Source organism: Chenopodium quinoa, unplaced genomic scaffold (genome assembly GCF_001683475.1).
Source record: "Chenopodium quinoa cultivar QQ74 unplaced genomic scaffold, ASM168347v1, whole genome shotgun sequence".
Lineage (NCBI taxonomy): Eukaryota > Viridiplantae > Streptophyta > Magnoliopsida > Caryophyllales > Amaranthaceae > Chenopodium > Chenopodium quinoa.
The window spans coordinates 2,737,149-2,763,675 of record NW_018742329.1 but is presented as its reverse complement, the minus strand read 5'-3'; the positions used below and the strand labels follow the sequence as shown (position 1 = coordinate 2,763,675).

The 26,527-nt window shown below is 34.5% G+C and overlaps 3 protein-coding genes across 4 annotated transcripts; 2 read left to right on the top strand and 1 right to left on the bottom strand.

Annotated features, from left to right (window-relative positions):
* The first annotated feature begins 888 nt into the window (after positions 1 to 888).
* On the top strand, positions 889 to 16,866 carry LOC110690139 (carboxyl-terminal-processing peptidase 1, chloroplastic-like). 2 transcript variants are annotated; one of them, XM_021866973.1, is made up of 13 exons: positions 889 to 1,350; positions 1,688 to 1,807; positions 2,347 to 2,484; positions 3,319 to 3,423; positions 3,523 to 3,691; positions 6,097 to 6,173; positions 13,091 to 13,135; positions 14,964 to 15,044; positions 15,824 to 15,862; positions 15,938 to 16,000; positions 16,132 to 16,261; positions 16,361 to 16,441; positions 16,554 to 16,866. In XM_021866973.1, exons 1-12 carry the CDS (start codon positions 943 to 945, stop codon positions 16,414 to 16,416), a joined length of 1,431 nt encoding a protein of 476 aa, XP_021722665.1. In that variant the 5' UTR covers positions 889 to 942; the 3' UTR covers positions 16,417 to 16,441; positions 16,554 to 16,866. The 2 variants fall into 2 exon arrangements, with proteins under 2 accessions (XP_021722665.1, XP_021722659.1); XM_021866967.1 differs by having other exon boundaries at positions 16,361 to 16,866.
* A 1,179-nt stretch (positions 16,867 to 18,045) lies between these two features.
* On the top strand, positions 18,046 to 20,766 carry LOC110690130 (loricrin-like). The gene is made up of 5 exons (XM_021866959.1): positions 18,046 to 18,705; positions 19,125 to 19,562; positions 19,629 to 19,886; positions 20,073 to 20,115; positions 20,196 to 20,766. Exons 1-5 carry the CDS (start codon positions 18,651 to 18,653, stop codon positions 20,431 to 20,433), a joined length of 1,032 nt encoding a protein of 343 aa, XP_021722651.1. The 5' UTR covers positions 18,046 to 18,650; the 3' UTR covers positions 20,434 to 20,766.
* A 459-nt stretch (positions 20,767 to 21,225) lies between these two features.
* Positions 21,226 to 25,427, bottom strand: LOC110690122 (cold-regulated 413 inner membrane protein 2, chloroplastic-like). Its single transcript, XM_021866950.1, has 6 exons — positions 25,018 to 25,427; positions 24,706 to 24,834; positions 22,647 to 22,742; positions 22,444 to 22,508; positions 21,665 to 21,734; positions 21,226 to 21,572 (listed from the first exon to the last, which is right to left on the bottom strand). The coding sequence occupies exons 1-6, from the start codon at positions 25,146 to 25,148 to the stop codon at positions 21,407 to 21,409; spliced, it is 657 nt and encodes a 218-aa protein (XP_021722642.1). The 5' UTR covers positions 25,149 to 25,427; the 3' UTR covers positions 21,226 to 21,406.
* Positions 25,428 to 26,527: the final 1,100 nt, after the last annotated feature.

Genomic DNA, 26,527 nt, shown 5'->3' with positions numbered 1-26,527 from the left:
TTCATGGAGAAAGTCGTAAATTTGCACACCGGTGGTGAATTCATCGTCTCTCGTGACCAAAGTAACAAGATGTTTTAAAGACCTTGTAAATCCTTCGCCGCCCTCCAATTATACTACCTTTTATCAACCACAAAATTTGCTGCTCCGATCCGGCGTCGGTCGTTTTTTCACCAACAACAAAGAGGTGAAAGTAACTTCTCTCTCCTCCTTATCCTTTTTTAACCCATCCCTCGTTTTCATTTTATCCCCCTATTTTATTTTACCTTTTTTTAATTCACAAATATTATTTTTTTATTCAGGTATTGGACAGGGGGTCCAATACCGGGTAACGGACTATAGTTTCTCCATTTCAATCAATCAAAACAGGCTTAAGTTTAACATGGTAAAGTAAACAGAATGTAAAATGTTACGGAGTACTTTGTATTACGAAACGAAGGTTGCAACAAAATCCTCAAAAGGCGAAACCACGGCAGAAAGACTTGCGTGGACCTGGTTCACAATAATATTATTGTGGACCCGAGGTTTACACACACGCAACTGACATTATTTTGGATATAGTGACCCTTATTTTGAACATAGTAACCTTATTTTTAACATAGTAACCTTAATTAAAACTTGTATAACATTTAATGTTATTGTGAATTTAAAATACGACGTTATGACCCTAATTTTAACGAAGTGACCTTTATTATTCATATTGAATACTTCATCAAAAAGATTAACCTCTTATCCAAAATGACTTTTATTTCTAGTGACCTTTTTCATTATTAATAAAACAACTCTAATTTCTCTAATGATAGTGGTCCGTAATAAATTAGGTTGAAGCAGGTCCATTTAAAAATTTGTAAAACCGCGGTCCTTAACCTCCCAATACTCCCGTGATGGAAGATGAGAAATAGAGAATGAGAGACGCAAAACAATAGAGAAAATAGGAATATTAGGATGAACCTCTGTTCTCTCACTTCTCCAAACCCCTGCAACACCACCATTTCCACCACCATCAAAAATGGCGGATCACCAAAAAGCTTCACCAACAACCATCCTCAAAATCCACTCAATTGGCCCAAAAATCCTTCATTTGGAGCCGCCATAACTGGTGCTGCACTCTCCTTCACTCTCTTACTATCTCCTCCTCTTTCAATTGCTGCTGATTCTCCTCTTCTCGATCAAACTTCGTCGTTGTCGGATGATGCGTATTGTCGCGAAGATGAGAGAGAATTTGGAGCTGAAATGGAGTTTTCGGCGCCGAAATTGAAGACGAATGAGGGTATTGTGGAGGAAGCTTGGGAGATTGTTAATGAAAGTTTTCTTGATACTGGTCGTAGTCGTTGGTCTCCGGAGTCTTGGCTTGTAATACCTTCTTCTCTCTCTAATTTGATTATGATTATGGTTGTGATTATTGATTTATATTGGTTTTACTCATAATTTGATGAAATAATTGCATGAATTTTCAATTATAGAGTGAACTTGTTATGAATTGAGTTGAGATTATGATTATGATGATTGATTTTTATTAGTTTTTTCACATTTTGATAAGTAGGAGTTTGATGCGAATGGTTGTTGGATCCTTCATGTTTAGACTTGGGGAGTATGCTATGGCTATCAAATTTTATAATAATGCTTGTTAGTTTCGTTCCCTCCACTAGCTGTACATGCTCTCTCAAGCATATTTGTCGTTTGCGTGCAGCGCAAGAAGGAAGACATATTGCGCACTTCTATTAAGACTAGATCAAAGGCTCATAATGTTGTTCAAAAAATGCTGGCAAGCTTGGGAGATCCTTACACACGTTTTTTGTCACCAGAAGAGGTAGTCACTAATCAAATTTAAGTATGTTTGTATATTACTCCGCTAAAAAATTGTTGCTATTAATTAAGTAGATTAATAGTAGGTTCTTCCAGCCCGACATAGATGTACTATCTGTTTGGTGTCTGATGTTCAGTTAACTATTCTGATGATATGACTTATTGATTAAATGTGTTTGCAACTCTTAGCACCTAGCAGTATTTGGTGTGCTAGGTACATTTCAGAGCTTTAATATTCAAATGTACTCGATTTTGTAGACTTTTCTTGCAATACGTATTAGTGTATTACCCCTACCGCCTTGATTATTACTCGATTTTGTTGTCTAATTCCCTATTGCCATTTGTCCTGCTTTCCAATCCCTACCACCTTGATTATTGTTCAACATTTTCCAATATTGTGATCAGTGTTGGTTGCACTTCTACAAAAATTTTTAGATTACAGTTGTTATTATGGTGTATAGTTCTAGTGGATTAATAGTAGGTCTTAACTCACGCCTGCTGTAGTTTATGTTTCATGGCATGTGAATCGTTGATGAATGAAAGTTCTCGAAGATGGCAAGATATGACATGACTGGCATTGGGCTAAATCTCAGGGAGATTCCTGCTAGCAATGGAAGTGTCAAATTGAAGGTTCTTGGACTCGTATTGGATGGGCCTGCTCAAACTGCTGGAATTAGACAGGTAACTAGAACTATGGTGCGGTGCTTTCTTTTAAACATATATTGTTATCTATTTGGCTATAAAGTTGCTAAATAGGCTTTAGAGTTTTCTGTATTAAATAGATTATTGCCATAAAGTATTGGCTGAGTAGGATTTTTACTGTGCGTCAATAATCAATTGGCACTCTAGCCATTAGACTAGATTTGAGAGTTAATTGGTATCGGAGCAGATTAACTTGTTGGAACATTTTATTGATTTAGCCTTTTGTTCAAATGACAGAGATTCTCTTTTCATGAGGTACAAAGCGCTTGTGGGTTGTGGTGAACTTCCAGTCCAAAGTTTTGCAGTGAGGAAGGGGAGAGGGGGGGGGGGGAATCCTGTTCTCACTATTTGCATAAGCTTTTGGCCAAGTTACCTCCTTGTTTTATCCTTTTATGAGTATTGTCTATTATGATCAAATCAGTTTGATCTTACAACTTTTGCTTGCTGATTCTTTTTTTAATATTAGATGGAGTATAAGTTTGAAACACTGAGAAATACAAGTAACATTGAACCAGGCATGAAAAAAGGAAGAACTACCTTCTGTACATGAAGTCTTGATGGTTTCTTCTGAAGTTGTAAAGTAGCTTTATAGTTCATAAAGCCTTGTTGCTGTTTTTATTTCTTTTAAGTGTTTTTTTAATAATGTTGTGCTGCTCATCGGTCCAAAATGAGAGAAAGCATTAAGTTACATTTTTTTTTGGATAAATCCAATTTTAGGCAGTCTACTAAACAGTCCCACCATTCGATTAACTAAGTATAATCCCATCTATCTTCACTTTCTTTTATCATTATTTCCCACTGTCTTTCTTATAGGGTGATGAAATCTTATCTGTTGACGGGGAGGATGTGAGAGGCAAATCAGCTTTTGAAGTATCATCAAAGTTGCAAGGTCCCAGTGAAACTTTTGTAACAGTTGAGGTGATATTTCTGTGTTAACCCTCTAAATGCTATGTCTGAAACCTTCAGTAACTGTATCATCTTTTATCTGACCTTATGAATTATGAAAATCATTTTTAGGTCAAGCATGGAAATTGCGGTCCAGTTCAGTCCGTCAAAGTTCAGAGGCAGATGGTTGCTAGACCTCCAGTGTTCTACCGATTGGAGAAAATTGACAATGGTGCAACCTCTGTTGGATATGTGCGACTAAAGGAGTTTAATGCGCTGGCCAGAAAAGATATAGTGACAGGTAACTATTAATAGTTAGCTGTGATAGATGGAGAGATTTGAGATAATTCAAAAATAAGTTTCAATCCAGTTAAAATGTTGCCATATACCTATATGTATGTTTGGCTTACCCTTGGCTAGTAAAGGCCATAATTATAATGTCTCCTTGAGCCCTTTAGAAAGTGTTTGTTTTGGAAGAAACAGTGATAATTTATATCCTTTTTTTTTTTTTTTTGGTGGGGGTGAGGGTAGGGTGTTAGTTATGTAACCTAGTAGGCTTGTAGTAATTAGCCTAACAGAAATGGTACATCAGTTCATATGCTGTACCAGACCAGCTAGTATGTTTTTTATTTATACTTTATACTCCCTCCGTTCCTAAATGTTTTTTACGTATCCATTTAGGGTGTTCCTTTTTATTCTTTACATTTAGTATCTTTCCTATTTTGGTCATAAATTTTGGACAAAATTACCCTTGTTTTACAATTTTTTTTACTCAAAAGTCCTTACTTTTCCATGTGCTATTGTACTTTTTGTACTATTTTAATAGTTTTTCAACATTTATTATTACTTTCCCTCTCCGCTCTCCTCTAAGATTGTATTTTTCAATAAAAGTGTACTTTCAATCATTGAAATATTCCAATATACCTTAACTTTACACAATTTCTTAATAACCGCGCATAATTCCAAACGTAAAAAACATTAGGGAACGGAGGGAGTAGTATTTTAAAATTTTAAAAAACTTAAGAAAACTACCTTTTGTACTCTCTATGTTCCAAAATAATTGCAACACTTCTCTTTCTAAGAAATTTCATAGTAATTGTAACATTATTTGGCTAATGAGTTCTCTTTATTTCTCTCCAAATCACCCGGGTTCCTCTTTTTATCCCTTGCCTCATGGGTTTCTTAAAACTTGTGCCTCTTCCCATCTTTTTTGCACAGTTAATGTAGAAAACATAGGTTGTCAAAAAGTTAGTCCGCCAAATTATGGTGCTATGAATTTAGTTGCAATTTAGCCGGGAATCAATAGGGTAATTTGTCATTTTTGTCATTTCACCGGGAAAATGAGTAAATCAAGCATTTATACTCCATTTTCCATGTGTGAATTCTAAATACTCCTGAAAAAAATTATTTGTGATGCACTCGTTATGCTTTTGTGTTTAGCCTTCCAAGCTATATAATTAGTTCTATACTTAATGGAGTTAACTAGGTTTGTTCATCGTTTCAAGATCGGACCAGACCGAAGACCAACAATTTGAAATTCAAGACTGGACTAATTGTGTTAGGATCACGCCAATTAAACCAGCCAAAACCTATAACGGACCGGTTATAGAATATCTCAAAGTATAATGCAACACTTTCCTAAAACAATAGTTTTTTTTAAATGCAATACTTCCTCAATTGGAAATATACTACACTTTTTTTTTTTAATTTTATTTATTATTTTTTTTTTATCACTTCTCTTCTCTCACATCTCTTATTTTTAAATAAACTATTAACCCACTATCCTTTTTAATTTGATTCTTTAATAAACCCCACTTACATAATATTTTAACAAATTTAAATTCAACCATTTAAAACTCCATATCGGTCAGAGTGTTGAATTGAGAAGGAAAAAAAAATGGAGGGAGTATATTCCTTACATATTGAAGGTAATTCATACATTCTAGAGGTTCTTATGCATGATATTAAGCAAAAAAAGCAAATTCTACACTAGACTAGTTTTTTGGAGGATTTGGATCGAACTAGATCGAAGACCGTAAAATTTAAATTTTCGGCCCAGATATTGGACCAGTTCCCTTTGATCCAGTCTTCCGAGACTAGTCCAGTCTGGGTTTTGGACACCCTTGGGCTAAACTATGGCAATTTTCTGTCAAGTTGTGTTGGTTGAAAGCTTAACGAGAATATTTTTCCTATTAAATTTCCAGAAGCTTTATCTTAAGACCTCTAGATACATATGTTTTATTTTACAAGAGCTTTATATGCTGTCTCAAATCACATGTGATTGCATCTCTCCAACATATTTATCTCATGATGCTTAGGGTATTTATATAAGGAAGCTGTTAACTTGAATTGCTAATATAATTTCCTCAGTTCTTTTCAAATTGCAACATAAAGAGGTACACTTATTAAGGAACCTATGAGATGAGTAGAGAGATAAGCGATGGGGCCATGTGATGAAGAGTGGGATAACCAATGGGATCCATGTGATGAGGAGAGAGATAGAGAACTCATAGACAAAAAGTAATGTTCAATTATTTTTTATTTTCTTAAAAGGAAAGTGTTGCAATGAAAAATGAATGGAGGAAGTACATGTTTGTGTTTATATAGGTAGGTTTTTTTTTATTTATTAAACGTGAAACATATAGCTCCAACTTTTAGTTTTTTTTATTGTCTGAGGTATCACAACTCACATATAATCTTGCACAGCAATGAAGCGCCTCCAAGACCTAGGTGCTTCATGTTTTGTTCTGGATCTAAGAGACAATTTTGGTGGCCTAGTACAGGTATATGCCACATTAATGTTCATGCCCTACGTGCCTTGATGTTAATGTTCATATGTATCTGCAAACATTTCAATTAGCAATGTTTTGGATTGTTTGTGGCTTGAACCTGATTTGCTTCTGCAAGATTAATTTTGTGACTAGTTAAACTTAGTTCCCTGAACTTTTCCCTCAGGGGACAACATGACTTAAGACATTTTCTCAGTGACTCCTGATGTCGAAACTCAATGTAGGATTGTTGGGAGAGATTGCCTTCTTTGGCTCTTTTCTATGGGAGTAATATTGTAAAGTCTAGGTTCACATAGGAAACGTGCTACGAAAGTGAACCAAGTTTCTTGCAAAATATTTATATTTCCTTGAAAATCTTGTTCTTAATTTTTTGTAATTTTAATTATTTTTGGAAGATTTGACCAAAAAGGAAAGGACTTATATCAAGAGCAAAGCTTGACTAATGCATTGCTTTGATATTTTTCACATATCCCATGTGTGACAACCATCAGAATTGATTTCTTGATGAAAGTTTTATCGTTATGCTACTTAAGCAGACTATTAGTAATAGTGATGCTGTTACTGACTGGAGCTACTAGGCAGCATGGTGCAAAATATGGCTACTTTGTTTCAGGTAGTCTCTATTGTAAAGGATATTTATAATGTTCCAACCCCAAATCGCCCATTGTTAAATTTACATCCCATGTTTCTTAAAAACATGCTATTCAAAAATATATTGAAAGATTCTGTACGTCTCCCAAATTTGGCTCTAAGCCTTTAATAGTCTACTCTAACTATTAGAACTACTCTTAACCGCGAACAATCATGACACGGGTTAATTGTCAAAAAAAATAAAAAATAAAAGTCGTGACACGGGTTTGCAATCAACAAAACATTTCTGTTCCTGCGATCTCGTCCACAATTGTATATCAAACCATGCTAGGTAGTTAACTCTTCTTAAGTCTTTTAGCAGTTCCAAGTGTCAAAGCCCCTCGTCCTAGGTCCAGCCCTTATACCTAGGGGTGAGTGTAGCAGGGTACCCTGTACAAACCCTTGGAACCGGAACCGGAACCGGAACCGGAACCTGTTACAACAAGTTCCTAATTTTATTACCCGTTCCGGTTCCGGAACCGGGTACCCTGTCTTTCAAAGTAAGCTTAATTGTTCCAAAATTACTAAATTGTTTCAAAGTTATAAAAAAAAAGGATGTTTACCATAAATTAAAAGCTTACAAATAACAATCCAACACTAATTGTCTACTGTCTAGTATATTTAATACAAATACTTAACTTATATGATAAAAATACAAATTTTATTACACAATCTCATATTCGCATCTTGAATCTTGATAGCCCAGGAAGTAAGACTTTTGATACCTACATAGCATAAGAACAAATTAAGTATATTATTACAATTAATAATTTTGGCAGTAAGATAAAAGTAGAGTAATATAAAGAAAATAACAAAGTAAAATTACAAGTTAGATTACTAAGGGCCAGGCTAAGCAAGCGGGATCCGGGCGCTAGGACTTGTCGTAAGAAAATTCGGAAATGAAAGAAGTCTACCGGAAGCCCTTGGTACTTGTCTGATCAATCACACTGATAGCTTCCTTAACGCTTGTACAGGAGCAACCTTAATAATTTTTGCCAACATCTTCATTTAGTTGTGTAATACAACTATCACTTAAATATGAAAATAATAAAAAAAAAGCATGAATTCATTAACTTATATATATACTTATCATATGAATTGATAAAAGATATGCATTATAATTAAAGTACTACCTTCTTCATATTTCTCAACATCTTCTAACAATTGCTCAATGTCCACACTTATGTCAGAAGCTCTCAACCAATCTTGAGCACAAATCAGAACTTCAACAATTTTTGGACCTAAACTACTTCGAAACTGATCAAGGACCCGACCTGACGTACTAAAAGCCGACTCACTTGAAACTGTCGAAACTGGAATAGCAAGAATATCCTTTGCCATCATGCCCAAAACTTTGTATGTATCACTTTTGAGACTCCACCATTTTAAAATATCAAAAGATTCATCATCTCTTTTTTCAAGTGGTGCTTCAAGATACAAGTCTAACTCAGATTTTCCACCAACTTCATCAACATCTTCTACATCAAACTCATCATACAACTTTTTCATGTTTACATTATTCACCGCTCCCATTTGATCATTACCATTAGCATCCATGGTGAAGGAAGTGGAACAATGAGCAGCATTTTGTGAAGTAGAAGACACAGCATAATTGGCAAATAAACGATTTAACACATCATGTATATGATTATATGTATCATCCACCTTTCTAGAGTCATGAGGATAAAGTTTCTTTAGAGAGAACTAGACAAACTTCAATTTATAACGTGGATCAAGAATAACCGCAATTAACACCATGACATTTGTTTTCCCCAAATCTCCATAATACTTCTCAAATTTCTCTCTCATTTGACTACTCATCAAACATAACTCAAGATCATCACTGCTTTCCCACTCTAACAAAGAAGTAAGTATGGCCAACACTTCATGAAAATGCATATTGGAAGTCACATATAAACTACCGGACATTCTTTTAGTAGCTTCATAAAACCGCTTGTGACAAATTGATAAACCTTTGGCTTTCGCCCAATCATCTAAACTAGGAACACCATCTTTAAGCTCTTTTGCAAAATCAACACCATCCTCATTATATCGATCAAAGACTTTTTCATATTTCAATGCACTTTCCAACATTAGATAAGTAGAATTCCATCGAGTGGACACATCAAGACAAACTGAACCTTTGTGGAGAACTTTGACACGTTTAGCACATTCATTAAATAATTTAGCCCTAGCGGGAGAGCTCCTAACATATCTTACAGCACCACAAATACTACTAATTGTGTTTTTTACTTTTGACAAACCATCACGCACAATCAAATTAAGGACATGTGCAACACATCTCATGTGAAAAAATTCACCTCCAAGGACAAGTTTATCAGACAATTTTTTCCTTAAATGACTAATAGCCACATCGTTCGAGCTAGCATTATCAACTGTGACACATGATATCTTTTCCTCAATGCCCCATTCAAGTATACAAGTCTCTACAACCTTTCCAATTTCTTTGCCTTTATGACCATCCATCATTTGAAAATTTAAAATTCTCTTGTGTAATTTCCAGGAATCATCAATAAAATGTGCCGTCAAACACAAGTAATTAAAATTCTGAATTGAAGTCCAACAGTCAATTGTGAGAGCAACTCTTGATTTTAAGCCTTTTAAAGTATTCTTTAATTGTTCTCTCTCACATATATACAACTTCTTACAGTCTCTAGCAATTGTAAAACGTGAAGGAACAACAAATTGTGGACAAGTAACACTACAAAAGTACTTAAACCCTTCACACTCATCAAAAGAAAATGGTTGTTCATCAACTATTATCATTTTAGCAAGAGCAAGTCTAGAGGCATTTTGATCAAATTCCCAATTAGAAATGGTTGTTGTTTCACTCTGAGCACTCCTAAAAACAGAGTTTCTGTTTTTTATCAACATTTTTAGGATGTTTTGGACATGTATTCAAATGTTTCTTCATTGATGAAGTGCCATTACTCACATTATAAGACAATATTCCATCACAATACTTGCATTTAACTTGAACAACTTTACCCGTTTCTAGATCTCTTACATCCCAATAATGGTGCCAAACCTCTGACTTTCGCTTATCACCAGCCTTTTTGCTTGTTGTTCTCTTGCTTGAAGCTCCATCTTCTTTGCTTTCACTATCCATTTATAATGGCTATCAAAAAAAAAAAAAAAATCAGAAAATAGAAGAAAAAACGCAGCAATAAGGATTAAATAAGAATTAAAAGTTTAAATAAGAAGAAGAATTAATTTTAGGGAAGGAGATCATACATAAATGATAGATTACATACCAATATAGGAGGGTTTTGTAGTAGATGACGGCTGATGAAAATGAGAAATGAGAATGTGCTTAGGGTTTTTGTTTACTTTTAGGCTTACTTATATTTGTAATTTTGATATTGGGCTTGCATATTTGGGCTTCAATTACAGGTTCCGGTTCCGGTTCCGGGTACAAAATTTTATTACCCGGAACCTGCTCTACAGGTTAGCGGTTCCGAGCAGGTTCCAGATCCGGTTCAGGGTACCTTGAATTTTTGCTCACCCCTACTTATACCTATCACAGCTTGGAACATCTTGTAAACGAAAACTGAAATTTTTGGAGATCATTGCCAATTGTCATTATTTTAAGTAGGTGAGGTTTTGAAGTAGAGCTAAAAAGGGATTTGTAAACAAGATCTTTTCTTAAGGGTGACTGGTGGAAACCTGTATGAAATGTGAAGGACCTCTAACTAGGCCATGATTGGGGTGAGGGATAACGTAAGTAGGCAGTAGCATTACCCCTTGAATTGCAGTAATAGCGTCTTCTATAGATCCTTGATTGCGGAGCTGATAGACTGATCAATTACTAAACTATATAATTAAAGAATGCGCTAGTGAATTGGCTCACTGCAAACTGTGTTATAGTATGTGCAAACAAGAACCTGAACTCTAGTGCTCCATCACTACCAGGGACTTATTTGTTAGGCCAAGTAATGAATTATGCTAACCATTATATTCTAATTCATTTTATCAACTGTAATTCACAGTGGAAAGTGTGAATTCTGAGTCTTTTTCTACGTTTTCCGGACTTGGCAAAATGTCTCACATACCTGAATATGAAATCCACGTCGGAACCTTCATTTGTCGCTTAAACTTATCTGGATCCACTGATTTCTTCAATGGTGTACCTTATGACATTTTTATACTCTCAAATGGTGAGCAATTGTGCAATTGGCATGTCATCAAGCTTAAAATTAACAATACTAGATAAGAAAGGGAAGGGGATTTAGCTCAACCTTGTTAGGCGTAGTATTCTCTTCAAATTCCTTCCATTTTAAGACCTCTTTAACAAAGTTTTCAACCAGTGAGGCACATGCCTTTTCAAGTAGCCTTTTGTACCCCCTTAGTCCTTGGTCTCCTAAGCGATGTTCAACCCCCATCAAAATTGTCTTAAGTGAATGATGAGGATTCTTTGACAACTTTATGTTGTATCACCTCCTCTAAATAGTCTCCCATAGGAGTTCCCATGGAATTTCAAAGTGAATACTCCATCTTTTCATCACCGCTTTAAATGTGATTTTCTCATTCTTCATGTCAATTGTAGTTCCATGGGTGGCTAAAAAGGGTCTCTGGTCTCCCAAAAATGTTGGGAATTTGTGCATCTTCTTCCATCTTCACAACCACCAAATCACATGGGATGAATAATTTTTAGAGAGGTACATCATTAAGTATACAAGAGGAAATTTTACTATTTGGTCCACCGATTTAAGGGACATATGTATGGGCTTTAGTTCGTACAAATCACATGGGCTTTAGCCTCTTTTTACTTCCTTGATTACATGCATTAGCCTTGCTTTTAAGATCAATAGGAATTAGATTATTTGAACCTGTTTGTTGAGTGTGTATGCAATGAAGAAAACTAAAAACAAAAGATCAAATGACAAGGAATAGTAGCTGAAGCAACTAGCTAATATAAAGTTTAGTAAGAATAAGTCAAAAATATCTTATCTAAATATATCATTAGTTTCTGGTAACGGTGCCAAAATTTGAAAGGCGTGTCACATACCTAACTAAAATAACTTGGGTCATCCATTGAGGAATTTAAAGAAATGTATCATGCAATTAATCATATTAGGGCTTTGCTTAACCCCAGGTTGGGTGACTACCAAAACATATTTGTGAAATCAAATGCAAGGTCTACCGTGGAAACCATGATTAGCAATGGAAATAATAATAAAAGATAGAAATATTATAAATACAGATGCTAAAAACATCCAGAAATTATTATTGAAGAACAAAGCTTGAAACTAGGGTTCTAAAACTAAGAGAGAAACTAGGGTTCTAAAACTAAGAGAATTTTTAAATTATGTCTAAATGTCTCATATTCGGGCTTTACAGAGGTTTTAATAGCCTAATGCTAAATTTATTGAAAAATAAGGAAAATTATCATCTTTGAAACTTTGCTCACCTAAAGCTTAAAAACTCCTTGAAAAAATCTACTGCGGTAAAGAATTTGGTATTGCCTGATCAACCTGGGTAAACCTACTTGATCGAGCACGCAGAATTACAAAAGTAGTATTGCATGGTTTGGCCTGTAAACTTGCCTGACCTCATTGGCCAACTTTGCTCAGTCGGGCAGACCAAGAAATATTCCATCTGTCCTATTCAACCTCTTGTGGCAATATTCAGTTGTAGAAAACAACAGAAAATCCTCTCAATCCTACAAAACTTAAATAAAAGTTCAAGCCACATTAAATAAGAATTTGCTAGTAAAAATTGGCTCCAAAGAGCTCAAATATGCAAGTGAATAGCCAAAAAATGGTTAAAAAATATGTACCATAAACTGAACATATCAACACCTTCTGTCCATTTTTGTGGCCTTGATATAAATCTTGCTGGTATTGCATGCTGTATGCTTGTTTTGATGCCCTTTGACGTTAAAGTGTTGAATAATCCTGCTACTTTTGTGTGAAAAGGTTGTAGGGCCACTAGCCTGCTATCTTCTTTTATTGTTGAAATCAGTTTCATGATTCTTACTTTTTATTGCTCACTTCCTTGTTATTGTTTGCATGAGTTCAATTATTTAACTGAAATTGTTAGGACCCTAGAAGTTAGGCATCTGCTGTTGTAAGATTTTTATAGTTTAACCACAGCTTGCTGGACACTTAAAGGATCTCCGAAACACATTCATTTGCTTGAAATTGGGCATGATAGTGTTCCTTTTAGTACATTCGTAAGAATAATTTATATATTTCTCGTAATTTCAAACATAAATTAAATCTTTTTATGTAGTGAATTCTATGTTTTTTTTTTGGCAGGCTGGGATAGAAATTGCAAAGCTGTTTCTGAATGAGGGGGATACGGTATGGTATTGCTATCATTTAAGCTTGCCTAATGCACTTTTGTCCTCTTTATTCATCTTCTTCCCCCCTTTCTTTTGTTTGTCCCACTTTTTTCTCTTGTGAAGCATGATCTTAAGAATTTAGACATTGATCTACATATATTACCATGTCAGCAATATATTACCATATCAGCAAGTGGTAATTTATAATAATACTGAGACATTGATCTTTAGTCTGTTTTTTTTTTTTTTTTTTTTTTTTTTTCTCCTTTTTTTCTGAAAAGAATTCAAATATCATTAAATGACAAGAAAATGAAAGAAAAGAGATTTCATGTAACGAGAAATGAAAAGCATATCCTCCCATGAATGAACGAATATCCCCACCCCCTCAAAAGAAAAAATAATTAAAATTTTAAATATGTGCAATGGAGTAATACTGTGCACTGAGAATGAGAATAGCAGCTAAGCAGATTCAAGTGAGAATCGGAACTGCACAGATCCAAGTGGTAATTAATTTTGTTGTTACCATGACAATTAGCACACACCTTAAAAGCCTTCTTGGATACAGCTGATTGATGTTATGAGATAGTACAGTCCATATATCAACTCTAACCTTAGTGGGAAGTCTTGGAACTTTTATTATTTTAAGTTCAGTTGCAATTAGAACATGGCAGCATTTTCCGTGATGGGCCTGGAACTTTGCAGAGCAGACACTATTCCATTTAGGATATGAGCATATTATCCCTACCAGAGAAAAAAAATTCCATTTAGTATATGAGCATATTATCCCTACCAGAGGAAAAAAAAAAAATGAAAAATAGGGTGACTGCATGAGGAAAATGAAGAAACTCACAAATAAAATGATAATCAAGCAACTAGTTTTCGATTGTAGATCATATCATAACACCTTGAAGAAAAGTGCAGTTCATATTGTAACAAAAGTACGCAAGTCGTCAAGAAATTCATGAAACTGATGGTCATATATTGAATGTATTGTGTAATCCAGTTTTGTGTTGATGATTAGTCATATACGCATATGTTTTGGAGTGGATTGGGGGGAGACAAATGCCAACAATTTGTGTTCTGAAGGCGTAGAAAATCAGCAATTGATTTTTTTTTTTTTGAATTCATGAAACATGCTGTAAAACTAGTACAATAGTTACATGGAGAGAATTTAAGGTACAAAGTGGATTATAAAGGGGAAAAAGGTGTTGTATATTTAGTTGTCTTGAAGATTGTCATAGTCCCGCTGAAAGTGATTATGTTTGCCCAGCAGATTTAGACTTGAGTCAATAGCTTGGTTTTCGATTGAGGGAACTGTAGCACTTTAGTTATTTTTCTTTGTTGGTGTTTAAATTAACATAACCTATACGTTGGTGAAGGAATCTTACTTGAGCATATGGCTTGCTTGCCCTGATTATGCCAGGTTTGTCCTCCACAAGCCATGGCATGATTCTATCCTGGGGTTAGATGATCGTATTGGGTCCTTACAATTTAACGAAGTTAGATAACTATTTAAAATAGTAATTCATCAATGTTATGATTTCAGGACACTTATTGGTAGTTGGTTTATTATACTTCTCAGGCCTGCTCACATTAAAAAGGCAAAATTTGCTTCCTGATGAGATCTACAGGGCATTGGTTTTGTTTATTTAGTTTTCCACTTTATGGCTTGTTTTATTGAGTCAAATAATTCTGGTACCCATTAATTCTAAATGAGTTTTAAAATTCAGACAATATTGTGCTCAAATTCAAAAAGTTAGGGTCGTATTCATATTTCAGGTCTTTTTGACAGGTCTGTGAACAAGTGAACAACCACTTATATGTTTGCTCAATTGTCTTACGAACAGGTGATTTATACTGCTGGAAGGGATCTGTCTCAGAATGCTTTTGTGGCAGAGTCTCCACCATTGGTCACAGCACCTGTCATGGTATGATTCATCATCTAATATGTGTGAAATTAGTTCACGTGGAATACTATTTTTTTTATTTTTATTTTTTTTTTAATTTTTTAATTTTTTATAATAGTACTTTTGTTAGAAATCTCCACATAGTTATTGTTATTGGTGCTGACCCTTGTGCCCACTCAAAAGGCTTCTGTTCTATGCAGCATCTTTCATGGCTTTGCAATGAATGTTTACTTGTATGCAATAAATTAATAGAAGGAAAATAGAAGCAAAAAAGAACAAAAAAGTTTAGAGTTAATTGGCTTGGACTTAACAATCCTGTATAAAAGTTGATGTTTTACTACATTAATTGTAACATGTGCTGGATAGACAATTGTTACCAATAGTTTTAGTGGCTTAGCATTGATTATGTTGATACTTAGGCCTTTTATCTTCACCAGATTGTTGAAATGAAAAAAACTTGTGATTAAACTGAATTTTTACAGATTCACTGTTGCAATTTTTTGTTTGGAGTTGCTGATTCTTAGTGAACAAAACTGATTTAAGTTGAATGTTATTAGATATTGTTTATTAAGGTGAGGAGAAGCCTTGGTAAATAGTGATAATAGTCTATCATGAGAAAGTTAAAAAAAAAAAAAATTCTTGATGCAACCTTTCTTAATTGAGGGCTGATTAAAATCTTCCTGCCTCTAAGTAGCCTCAAATTATTTTGATTATCTGTTTAGATTAGCTAAAAAATGGAAGAAACTTACGGAAAATTTTACACACTTATCTTTGGTTTTTCGGTTTACTGTAATATGCAGGTTTTGGTGAACCATAACACTGCAAGTGCCAGTGAAATAGTAAGCCCCTCATTGCTAGTACATCTGATAATGACAATTATCTGCTGCAGTTTCTTAACTCCTGCATTGGCACAGGTGGCATCTGCTCTTCATGATAATTGCAAAGCTGTTCTGGTGGGAGAAAAAACCTATGGCAAGGTTTGAATTCCTATATCTTTGTTTCCTGTGCTGTAACCTCTTTTTACTTATTCCTTGGCGGCTTTGTTTTATAACATGGCTAGTCTTCCATAGATGGATTTAACAAGATGATTGAACAATATTATGGGCAGGGTCTCATTCAATCAGTTTTTGAGCTTCATGATGGATCTGGCGTGGTTGTCACAATAGGGAAGTATGTAACACCTCGCCACTTGGATATCAATGGGAATGGAATTGAGCCGGACTTCTCTGACATCCCACGTGAGATTTTCTTTTCATTATTTGTTTTTTGGTCTTTTTGAAAATATCATTTTTGGTACTTGCCTTAAAGTGAAGCTTCTCACTTCATTCTTGGTTCAGGATGGAGTGATGTGACAAAATCTCTTTCTACTTGCAATCGATTGATAGAGGGATGATTGAAGCAAACCAATCTTGTTTGTTGTAAGCATCTCTATCTACGAAGTATTTGCAATTGTAATCCTCTATAAAAATTGTCTTGCCAATCTGCTGATGTAATTGGCCATTGTTTTGTACTCGGGGACTTGTCATGTAGCCATGAAGTTCTATTGATTTTACTGCTTCCTGATTTGATTTTCTTACGACAAATTCTGGTGCTGGATATGATTCGCCGATACAATTTTTTTTCTTAATCTTATGGAGGTAACATAAGTAACATGAGTTAGGATCCCCTCATTTTGAGTTCAGCTTAAGCTTGGCATAGTCGATTGAAAGTGCTCCTCTTGTATTTTTTATTTTTACTTGTAATTAATGTATGTGTATTCACCAAAACAATCTTGTACCGCGAATTGCTACTCAAATGAACCTTTTATATAGAATGATTTTGATGGCAGGTAGTTTGATTGCAATTAGATCTCTAAATTCTGTTTATCCCTTCCCCAATTTTTGTTTTAACAATTCGTTTAAATTCGGGCATGTACTTACAAAGCAATCATTCGGGATGTACTTATTAAGGCTCCCCATCTATTGTAGATGGCCTTGGTATGTTATTTGAAGCTTAGTCGTTAAGACCAACTTATTTACCTAAAATCAAATACCTCTATATGAATAACCTCTAGTAATATGCATCAGTTGAACAGAAAGCTATTTCCCCAAAATTGATACAGAAAATCCTTTGTAAGGAGCATATATTGTAACATTGGCAAACAATAATACAATGTGTTACCACCTAATAATATTATAGCAACAGACAACAGTCAATCTTTAGTATTACAATGTTAGCAGTATGTTAACTATCTTCCTTTATGATATGATATGATGCAAATGTATAGAGTTGCATTTTTTTTTAAAATTATAAGAGATAAGGAGATAGTAAAACTTCATGTATAAAATGTCACCTTATTTCTTATACTCGATTAATTTTTTTTTTTAAAAATCGAGTATAAGTATAAGGTGACATTTTCCGTCTTATGATATAAGAGACTATTTCATGCTAGAAAATATCAATACCCGTAATCCTAAAAGCTTCCATTCTAATGTTTGATACATCGTACATTGAAGAAAGATTCATTTGAGATTGCAGTAAGAGAATTAAAATTAGAGTGTATGCTACGATTGCAGTAGCAAGTAGAATTGGCAGATCCATTCAGAAAAAACAACTGAAAACTGTAGAACAAAGAGGAATCGCTTCTCTTCTTGTATATGTTGTACATTTTACAAAAGTATTGTCGCCACTTTAGACATTTCGTATATATACTCCTAAAGTAGCATTAAACAAAACTTATTTTTTGTACCACTTTGCCATTTTGCAGCTGACAATGCCTGTTTTTGACCATCTCCTACTCTATATTTAGAGAAAAAAAAAATATTTCCTCCGTTCCCAAAAGATTGTCGAGAGAGTATGGAAATGTGTAATTATTATGGGGTTGAAGGGGTAAGATGGTAAAATGAATATGCATAAAAACTTAAAAGAATAAAGCAAAGTGAGCAGAGCATAAAAAACAACTTTAAATAAAAAGTGAGTAGAACAATAAAGAATAGAGAGAGTATAATTTATGCGAAGTAATTGTTTTTGGTAATATAAATTACTCAGAATAGTATTGCATCAGAGACCGAGCAAAATTACAAATGGAACAATCTTCTAAATATAGACGGATAGGATTTATACAATATTTTACCTTTTGGTTTAGTCCTATGAAAAAAGAGATAAAGTTGGCAGAAGAACTAAAACATGTATGTCAAGTTTACATGAAAACAACCCAAAGAAACATAAGAAATCCCAACAGATCAATCTTTTTTTCTCTTCTCTTTTTATTCTTGAGTACCTTTTTCAATCTTTTATGCCACCTTAACTTAGCTTGTGATTTCCAAATTCCCAACTAATACAATTGCCTCCTCTTTCAAGTTTTGCTTATATTCCTTTCCTCTTCTCCTTTCTCTCCCTTTTTCAGCTAGGAAAAGCACTGGATTCCATCAATATTCTCACTGCACACCTTATAATAAATGACGCCGAGTATGCCATACTCCCCTTTGCACAAACATCATTACGGTTTCCATTATTTCGTAAGACTCTGCTGCTCGTGCTTCTGCTGCTGTTGCTGCCGCCCCTGCTGCTGTTGCACCATTCTTATAAGTTTAACCAACTTAGCCAAATATCTTTCAGATTGGGGAATTTACCGGAGAGCTCAAGAAGATGGTTTCCGTGCGTTTCCATTGCTTACCGATTCTCTTCCTAGTACTTCTATCAGGTGATTCATCTGATTTCATTAGTTATGTTGCTCATATAAACTGTAGTACTGAATATCTTCTGATAAGTCATATCAGGTAAACGAATAGATAATTCGTACTAGGAACACGAATAAATTTCTTTTAGGAGACAATGATTCAAATTTTAATGTCATATAGAAGGATAACCACTAACCACTTCACAAAATATAAGAAAGCAGAACCAGAAGAAAAGATAATTTTATATGTTTTCTAACCTGTACAAACATCTCTTTTTTCATTAAAATAAAGAGACGAGCAAAACCAATCATGGATAGCTTAATATTAATGCTTCAAGGTGACCTTTAAGATGACTGTATGCAAGTTCCTAGCTTCAACCAAGAAATTAAGAAGGGTCAAAGGGAGGATTGATGAAAACTTACAAATTTACAAACGCTTTCAGGGTCAAGTGCTGAAGTAACAAAGCGATTCCTGATATATGACACTTATCCAACAAAGATCATGCATGGAACATATCCAACAACAATTATGCACGACACATATCCGACAAACATTCCACCTGACAATCCAACAGGAGATACAGGAGATGTTCCAACTTTTAATCCAACTCCCACCACACCGACAACCACTCCCACCACAACCCCACCACTTACACCATCCACAAACCCACCTAATATGCCAACAACACCCCCAACTACCACGCCGACCACACCAATGAATCCTACACCGCCATCAGGAGGGGGAGGAGATGCAGGTGGGGGAGTTGGAGGAGGAGATGGAGGTGGGGGAGTTGGAGGAGGAGATGGAGGATTTGGAGGAGGAGGAGGAGATGGAGGAGGTGCTGGAGGTGGAGGAGATGGAGGCGGAGGAGGTGTTGGAGGTGGAGGTGTTGGAGGCGGAGGAGCAGGTGGAGGTGTTGGAGGCGGAGGAGCAGGTGGAGGAGCAGGAGGAGGGGGAGGAGGAGGAGGATCTTGGTGTGTAGCAAAACCCGGTGCTTCAGAAAAGGCTTTACAAGTTGGTTTGGACTATGCATGTGGATATGGGGGAGCTGACTGCTCTGCGATTCAACCAGGAGGAAGCTGTGCCAGTCCAGATACAGTAAAAGACCATGCTTCTTATGCTTACAATAGCTATTATCAGAAAAACCCAGCTCCAACCAGCTGTGATTTCGGAGGAACTGCCCAGATTGTCTCTACAGATCCAAGTAAGTGTACATCTGAGGTTACAAGTGAAATCTGAGAATCTGTACATTACTTACTAGTTTTGTTTCTAGAGATGAGTTTCAAAATGAGAACCTGAAAGAAATGTAAAGAATAACACGCATTCCAACTTATGATATCTGATAATCAATGCTGTAAATGAATGATCCCATATCTTCTTCCTATTGCAGGTACTGGAAATTGTCACTACTCATCATCAAAAGGATCAACAAGGTAAGCATTCAAAAGTTGTTTTCAATTCATTTATAATTTCTTATGCAGAAGCATAACTGTAATTTGTGTACTTGTTACAGCACAACACCACCAACTTCAACAACTCCCCCAACTTCATCTATGGATTCACCACCAACATCATTCAGTCCACCAAGTCCATCACTCGGAAATTTTCCAGGACCACCTCTCGGTGGAGCATCGGTTTATGGGCCAGAACCTACAGGAAGCCCTAACATGGCTTCTGCAACTTCTGAGCAGTGGATTATCTTCTTTTGCTCAACAAGCATATTTATGTACATTCTACTAGCAAACAATTAATGAAGAGATGCAGAAGGCAATCACTTTTTCCCAGCAAGAAGCAGTACATGCCGGCTTCACTGCACCATGGTGAACTTGTTAGGAGGCACTACTTGACAAATGAACTTTCAGCTTTCAGGTCCTCCTTACCGCCGGCCAGGAGACTCCGTCACTCCTCACATAATACATAGTTCTTGTTAGGCTGAGTTGTTGCGCTATAGGCTTACATCAGTATTATAGTAAATTATACTTGTAGAAATTTACAGTTCAATGTCAACCAGCAATAATAATTAGGATGTTCTATATTTTACAGCAATGAATGATACAAAGTCTTGCAGCTCAAAATATTACTTACACAAAAGTACTGCAACATAGAACAACTCATATTGTCTCGTTGTGATAGAAAGACAGATTGTAAACACAAACGTTAAAACAGAAGGACCAAAAAAATAACTCAAAATGTCTTGATCAAAGGAGATTTCCATACATGTAACAAAAGCCCTTAGATTGCATATACCATATAATAGGTTCGGGAAGAACTTATCAGAAAGAAAAGGCAAGGTAGAGCAGCACTAGATAAGGTTTGTTAGCATTGCAAAATGATTAACCACATGAGGATTCTAGCCTTTGACTTCCACAAATCACTCCATAAGTCAAGAGCACAGGATCTCTCAATGAGTCCCAAGACTCCCAACTACAGTTTAGTATCATCCATCCTCCAAGGACAAGATAAGTTGCATAGGCAATGAACAATTAGGAATATTACCTTCCTTGGTGACTGGAAGACATAATCAATATTTTGCATATGAAAAATGTAGAAACAGTGAGAAAAGAACCTTTATTTCATAAAATATACCAACAAAAGTAGTCCCAATAAAATTCAATTGTCTGGCATATACAACAGAAGTTTTGAAATGCACTCTCAAATCTCACCTAATTATTAACTTTTTTTCAATGATAAGCATCAAGTCGACAAATTTGGTCTACACCAGAATCAAATTAATAGCAGGCATGGGACAATGGTGATACAAACGATGGCTAAAGTTGCAACAATAGAACCTTGCTCAAATGATTTCTGCAGACCTCCAGCTCTTGTAAAATGCTGGAATGCCAAATAGGCTGCAATTACTAAAGATATAATGGCGCCTGCCTGTGTCCCCCTGCCAACAAAAGGATCAAAAAACTTGTGAATGGGATGTCATAAATAATAAAAAAATAAATAAATAAAATCAAAGATTCAAGGCTATGATACCTTAGGTTCATTGCTCGAAGTGGAGCAACTATTACCAAAACCAGTGTGATGAAAGGGAGTTCCAGTTCACCTATAAAACAAAGTAAATGAGTTAGGTAATAACAAGCATGGACATGATTATCAAATGTTGGATTATTCTCAAAGTATATACCACCTCCGCTTCTTATTATGTGCAACAAAGGAATATTTTATGTATCACAAATAATACTCCTTTGTTGCACATAATAAGAAATGGAGGTAGTATGTAGTATCAACTTTCTATAGTTTAATTTCTTAAATAGAAATGAGTAATTGAAAATATCAATGGTCAAAGTTGTGCAGTTGCAAGCATGAAAGTTAAATTGATGCAAGCTTTCAACACAGAGGAAGTATACCATATGTTGGATTGGTATGGAAAAGGGAGCGGGTGAGGATATGGGTAGCACAAGTCAAATAGGAAGACCAGAAAAGGAAACCAACTTAGCATGATATGGTACAAGTTACAGATGACGATACAAAAAAGATCCAGGAGATTAATTCAAAACTAAAAAGATTTTTTATTTTTTTTATTAATTTGTTTGATGGGGAATATTTTATTTTATTTATTTTTTTTTTGGTGAAAATGGGGAAACTTAAATGGACTTAAATATCAGCATTTGGGGATAGGGAGATCACATGCCATTGAACCATCATACTACTAACATTTGCTTACTAACTATAATTGGATGCTATTACAGGGCTGAGAATAATTAGTCATTTCATTTTAAGAGAACAAGATAACAATTGCTTTTAGCCTTCACCTGGAAGAGAGAAGAAGAGGCGAACAAGGAGGGCTAGAGTAGCAGCCCAAGCACCATATTCTCCCCTGAAAATTAAAGACAATTCATAAATCGTAAAATTCATGAAGCAAAGAAAGTTTTTTCTAAACAATTTCAAAAATAAACACCAAGTGTTCAAAGTTGTGAATAAAAAAAACAGAGAAAGACTAGTTTCAAGAACTTACTGCATCCATGAGATGACACTAGCGGGTGCCTGTAAAGCAAAAAAAGGCGCAAGAAAAGACCTATTTATTGCGGTTCCCTTCACGAACATGAGAATTCTGACCATACAGTATAGAATGATTAGGTGAGCTGTGCTCTAACAAATAAAATAAACAACGATTGAATTGTGTTCTTCACTGAAAAAAATTGAGATTGAAGAAAACATGTATGACAGACAAATAAAAGTGTACAAAATAAGAAGGATTTTAAACAATAGTAACAATCTGGAGCACAAGTCAGCAAAGAAACCAAAATCAGACTTCATAAAGATAAAATCAAAAATCTGACCCATTGGAAAACAGCTTGAAATTAAAGTCTCTAAAGTCTTCCAAAATTGCAATTGACCTCTAGGGCTCAAGGGTCCTCACAAGAGTAAGCTTGCGGAATGATCAATATGTCAATTTGTAAGTACAATGGGTTGTCTAACTGTTGAATCTTTTGTGTATTATTTACCAATACATTTAGGAAGCACATAAATTAACTATCATTGGAACAGAACATGTTTAAGACTGAGCACTTCATATTGCGACAGAATTCACCATGGAAAGAAATATATACATATAAATTAAGCCAAAATTAGAAAGAAATGTTTCAGACAATCACCAAATGAACTCTTCAACCATGTTCAATGCATCAAACTGAGGGGATATATAAGAAACCAAGCATCAGAATTCACAAGAAAACTCTGTGTTACTGTGAAAAATAAGTTTCACATTTCCTACGAGTACAACATGGTCATTATATTATTCTATTTGATGGGAAAATCTGGTTCATTTCTACAATTGAGAATAGGTAAAATGGATAAGTAGTTTGAGGTAGGTTATGCACTAGTTTCAGACAATTTACATTTCCTATGAATGTTAAAGAGTACATGTAGTCTGCTATTTAGACGCTTAGGCCCATGCTACCTTGAACTAGCCTCCCCACGGATGCTCAATTTCAACTCATTCTAAAATAGTGCATAATTACCTCAAACTGGGCAGGCTCGGGTCAGTGAGCTTATTTTTTCTGTAAGCAGATTCCAGTACTAGCCCACCAAAAATTCTACCACCTACTTTATTTGTAGAGCTTGAAACTATCTTTTAAATGAATATTGAAACCATTTACGATTACCAAAACACAATTCATGATAAAAAACAACATTCCAAAATATCACAAATCCCCTATGTCATCTTTCTACTCCATATATTCTTCACACCTTGTCCCCTTATCATACTTGCATTCTAAGGCATAAAAGCTCAAACAACCTCTTAACATTTACGAAGTAGTACTATACGTACACTAGTTTGTGATTTTGCATAAATTACTGAGTACTTCAAATTCTCAAGTATTTGTATTTGAAACTCCAAATACCATGTAGTACTTGTACAGTTGTATTTTATTAGTTTTGTCATTGCTATAAAATTATGTTCACTCCAATTTATCAAAGAAATATACCTTCCCTTCTTTTTAAAGTAGCCAATTTTCTCAAGCTCTCCTGCCTCTAGTACTCAATCATTTAAGATACTACCTCCGTTAACTTTTAGTTACAACTTTAGAATATTTTATATCTTACAAATAATATCCCAAAATTACAACTAAAGTTAATGGAGGTAGTAATTACTGACAACACATTAGTTTAAGATGGAATATGAATTCGACAAACCAAATTTGCCAGATTAATCGTGTCTTGCAGACTTGCAGTTGCCTATTTTAGCAGTAATTACGAAATTAAATCTCGTTAATTGACATTAACAAGCCTATTATCAATGCCTTACTATTACAATTGATCATGTCAAAAAAAAAAAAAAAAGGTCACTCGTCATACAGATTTAGTCAATAATTAAGTTTAACAGCAAACAAAACCTGTAATTTCACTAATATGAATCTCAGATGATTTTGCTACATATTATGGAGTATTAATTAATTTAATGAATTTAAATCCTCCAATTTCAAACAATAACAATAATAATAATCCTCTATAAAAAGAAAAAAAAAACTTGAAAAATGAAAGAATTAAATCAAGTAAAGAAAGAAGATTACGCAGTGGAAACAGCAGAAATCAATGGAAGATTTCGAGGAGAAACAATCGAAGAATAAGAATTATAAACCACCATTGACGATCGCCGGCTCCTTTGCTTCGGCATCAGACTTTGCTGATTCAGTGATAATCTATACACATTTTTAAATTTAATCATTAATATTACAAAGTAATATTATTATTATTATTATATAATTGATTTCAATTAGTTACTCCGTAAATGTTAATCATGAAAATCAAAATAACTTTTAGTGACGGAGGGAGTATTATTAGTGAATATGTAAAGTGTCCTTTCAGAGAGTGGTTGAAATTACCTGAGAGGATTAAAGGTGACGGAGGAAGAAGGGCGAAGAAGGGGGAGTTGATGGAGAGGAGGAGAGGAGAGAGATTTGGTGGCAGCCAAAGGACGAAGAGAGCAGGAGAGAGAAAGACATTGTGACTGCATTTTTGTTTGATGATTTTTGTTTCTTGCTTCTGAATTTCTGAATATTTGTGTATGAACTTTTGAAGTTATATATTATGAGTTTATGAAGAGAATGAAGAGCGAAGGAGGTGGCGGAATGGCGGGAGTGAAAACCACTTGGCACTTCCTTCGATGTATGAGAGTGTGTCAAATAATGGCATGTGATTTGTGAGGTGACAAGATCCGATTATATTGATGTCTAAATTATCTTTGTATTTTTGGAAAGTTTGTGAGATATTTTTGATATGTTGGAAATTATTTTTATGGCGAAATTAGATAGTATGTGCCTTTTTTTTTAAAAAAATAAAATAGAATTTGTGTGGGTGTAAAAAAAGCAATTATATGTGGGTATGAAATCTATGAATATTGAATATGATGGAAAATAAAAGGTACTCCCTCCATCCCCTTTTTACATTCATGTTTGTAAAATTACATGGAAATTAAGGAACTAAGAATAAAACAAATAACAATAAAAAAAACACAATAGGAAGTACAAAACATTAAATGATGTCTTTGAGTAAAACAAAGATAAATTAATATTTAATAATGCCATGGCGTTAATCCTTTGCAAAAAAAAAAAAGGACCAATAACATGCTCCTATTGAAAAATTAAGAACCAATCATATTCATCTAGATTTAGGCCCTGTTTGGTTCACCTTAAAAAAATAATATTAAGTAAAAATAATTTCAATTCAGTTAAAATAAGTTCAGTTCGGTAAAATTAATTTCAGTTCAGTAAAAATAATTTCAGTTCAGTAAAAATAAGTTCAGTTCAGTATAATTCAGTTTTCTTAAAGAAGAATTATAATAGAAAATCAGTAAAAATAATTTCAGTTCAATAAAATTAATTTAAGTTCAGTAAAAATAATTTCAGTTCAGTAAAATTAAGTTCAGTTCAGTAAAATAAGTTCAGTTCAGTAAAAATAATTTCAGTTCAGCAAAATTAAGGTGAATCAAACAGGGCCTTAGGAGTGAGAATAGGAAAGTAAGAGAGAGAAAATAAGACTGAACATTAATTACATAACAGAAAAAGAGGGATAATTTGGGATATTTAGAAAAACAATACTTACTAAAAAAGGAAAGGAGGAATGTAATTTTGAAACACCCAAAAAGGAAAGTAGAAATGTAAAAAAGGGACGGAGGGAATAAAACAAATTAATCTCTATGATAAAAGGTAAAACTTGTGAATGGGATGTCATAAATAAAAATAAATAAAAACTAAAATCAAATATTAAGGCTATGATACCTTAGGTTCAATTAGGGGTGTCAATTCGAATGATCGGATCGGGTCTAATATGGTCGGGTCAGGTCTGGTCAATTTTTAAAGTTAAGTCATACAAAATTGTTATGTCCACGCGAGT

Coding starts and splice junctions, on each gene's coding strand:
- LOC110690139 (XM_021866973.1), top strand. CDS start 943: ATGAACCTCTGTTCTCTCACTTCTCCAAACCCCTGCAACACCACCATT. Junction 2,485..3,318: donor AAACTGCTGGAATTAGACAG/GTAACTAGAACT, acceptor TCTTTCTTATAG/GGTGATGAAATCTTATCTGT. Junction 16,001..16,131: donor GAGAAAAAACCTATGGCAAG/GTTTGAATTCCT, acceptor TATTATGGGCAG/GGTCTCATTCAATCAGTTTT.
- LOC110690130 (XM_021866959.1), top strand. CDS start 18,651: ATGGTTTCCGTGCGTTTCCATTGCTTACCGATTCTCTTCCTAGTACTT. Junction 19,563..19,628: donor AGGCGGAGGAGGTGTTGGAG/GTGGAGGTGTTG, acceptor GTGGAGGAGCAG/GAGGAGGGGGAGGAGGAGGA. Junction 19,887..20,072: donor GATTGTCTCTACAGATCCAA/GTAAGTGTACAT, acceptor TTCCTATTGCAG/GTACTGGAAATTGTCACTAC.
- LOC110690122 (XM_021866950.1), bottom strand. CDS start 25,148: ATGCAGTCACAATGTCTTTCTCTCTCCTGCTCTCTTCGTCCTTTGGCT. Junction 21,735..22,443: donor CCTCTTCTTCTCTCTTCCAG/GTGAAGGCTAAA, acceptor TTTGTTTTATAG/GTGAACTGGAACTCCCTTTC. Junction 21,573..21,664: donor CTTCGAGCAATGAACCTAAG/GTATCATAGCCT, acceptor TTTTGTTGGCAG/GGGGACACAGGCAGGCGCCA.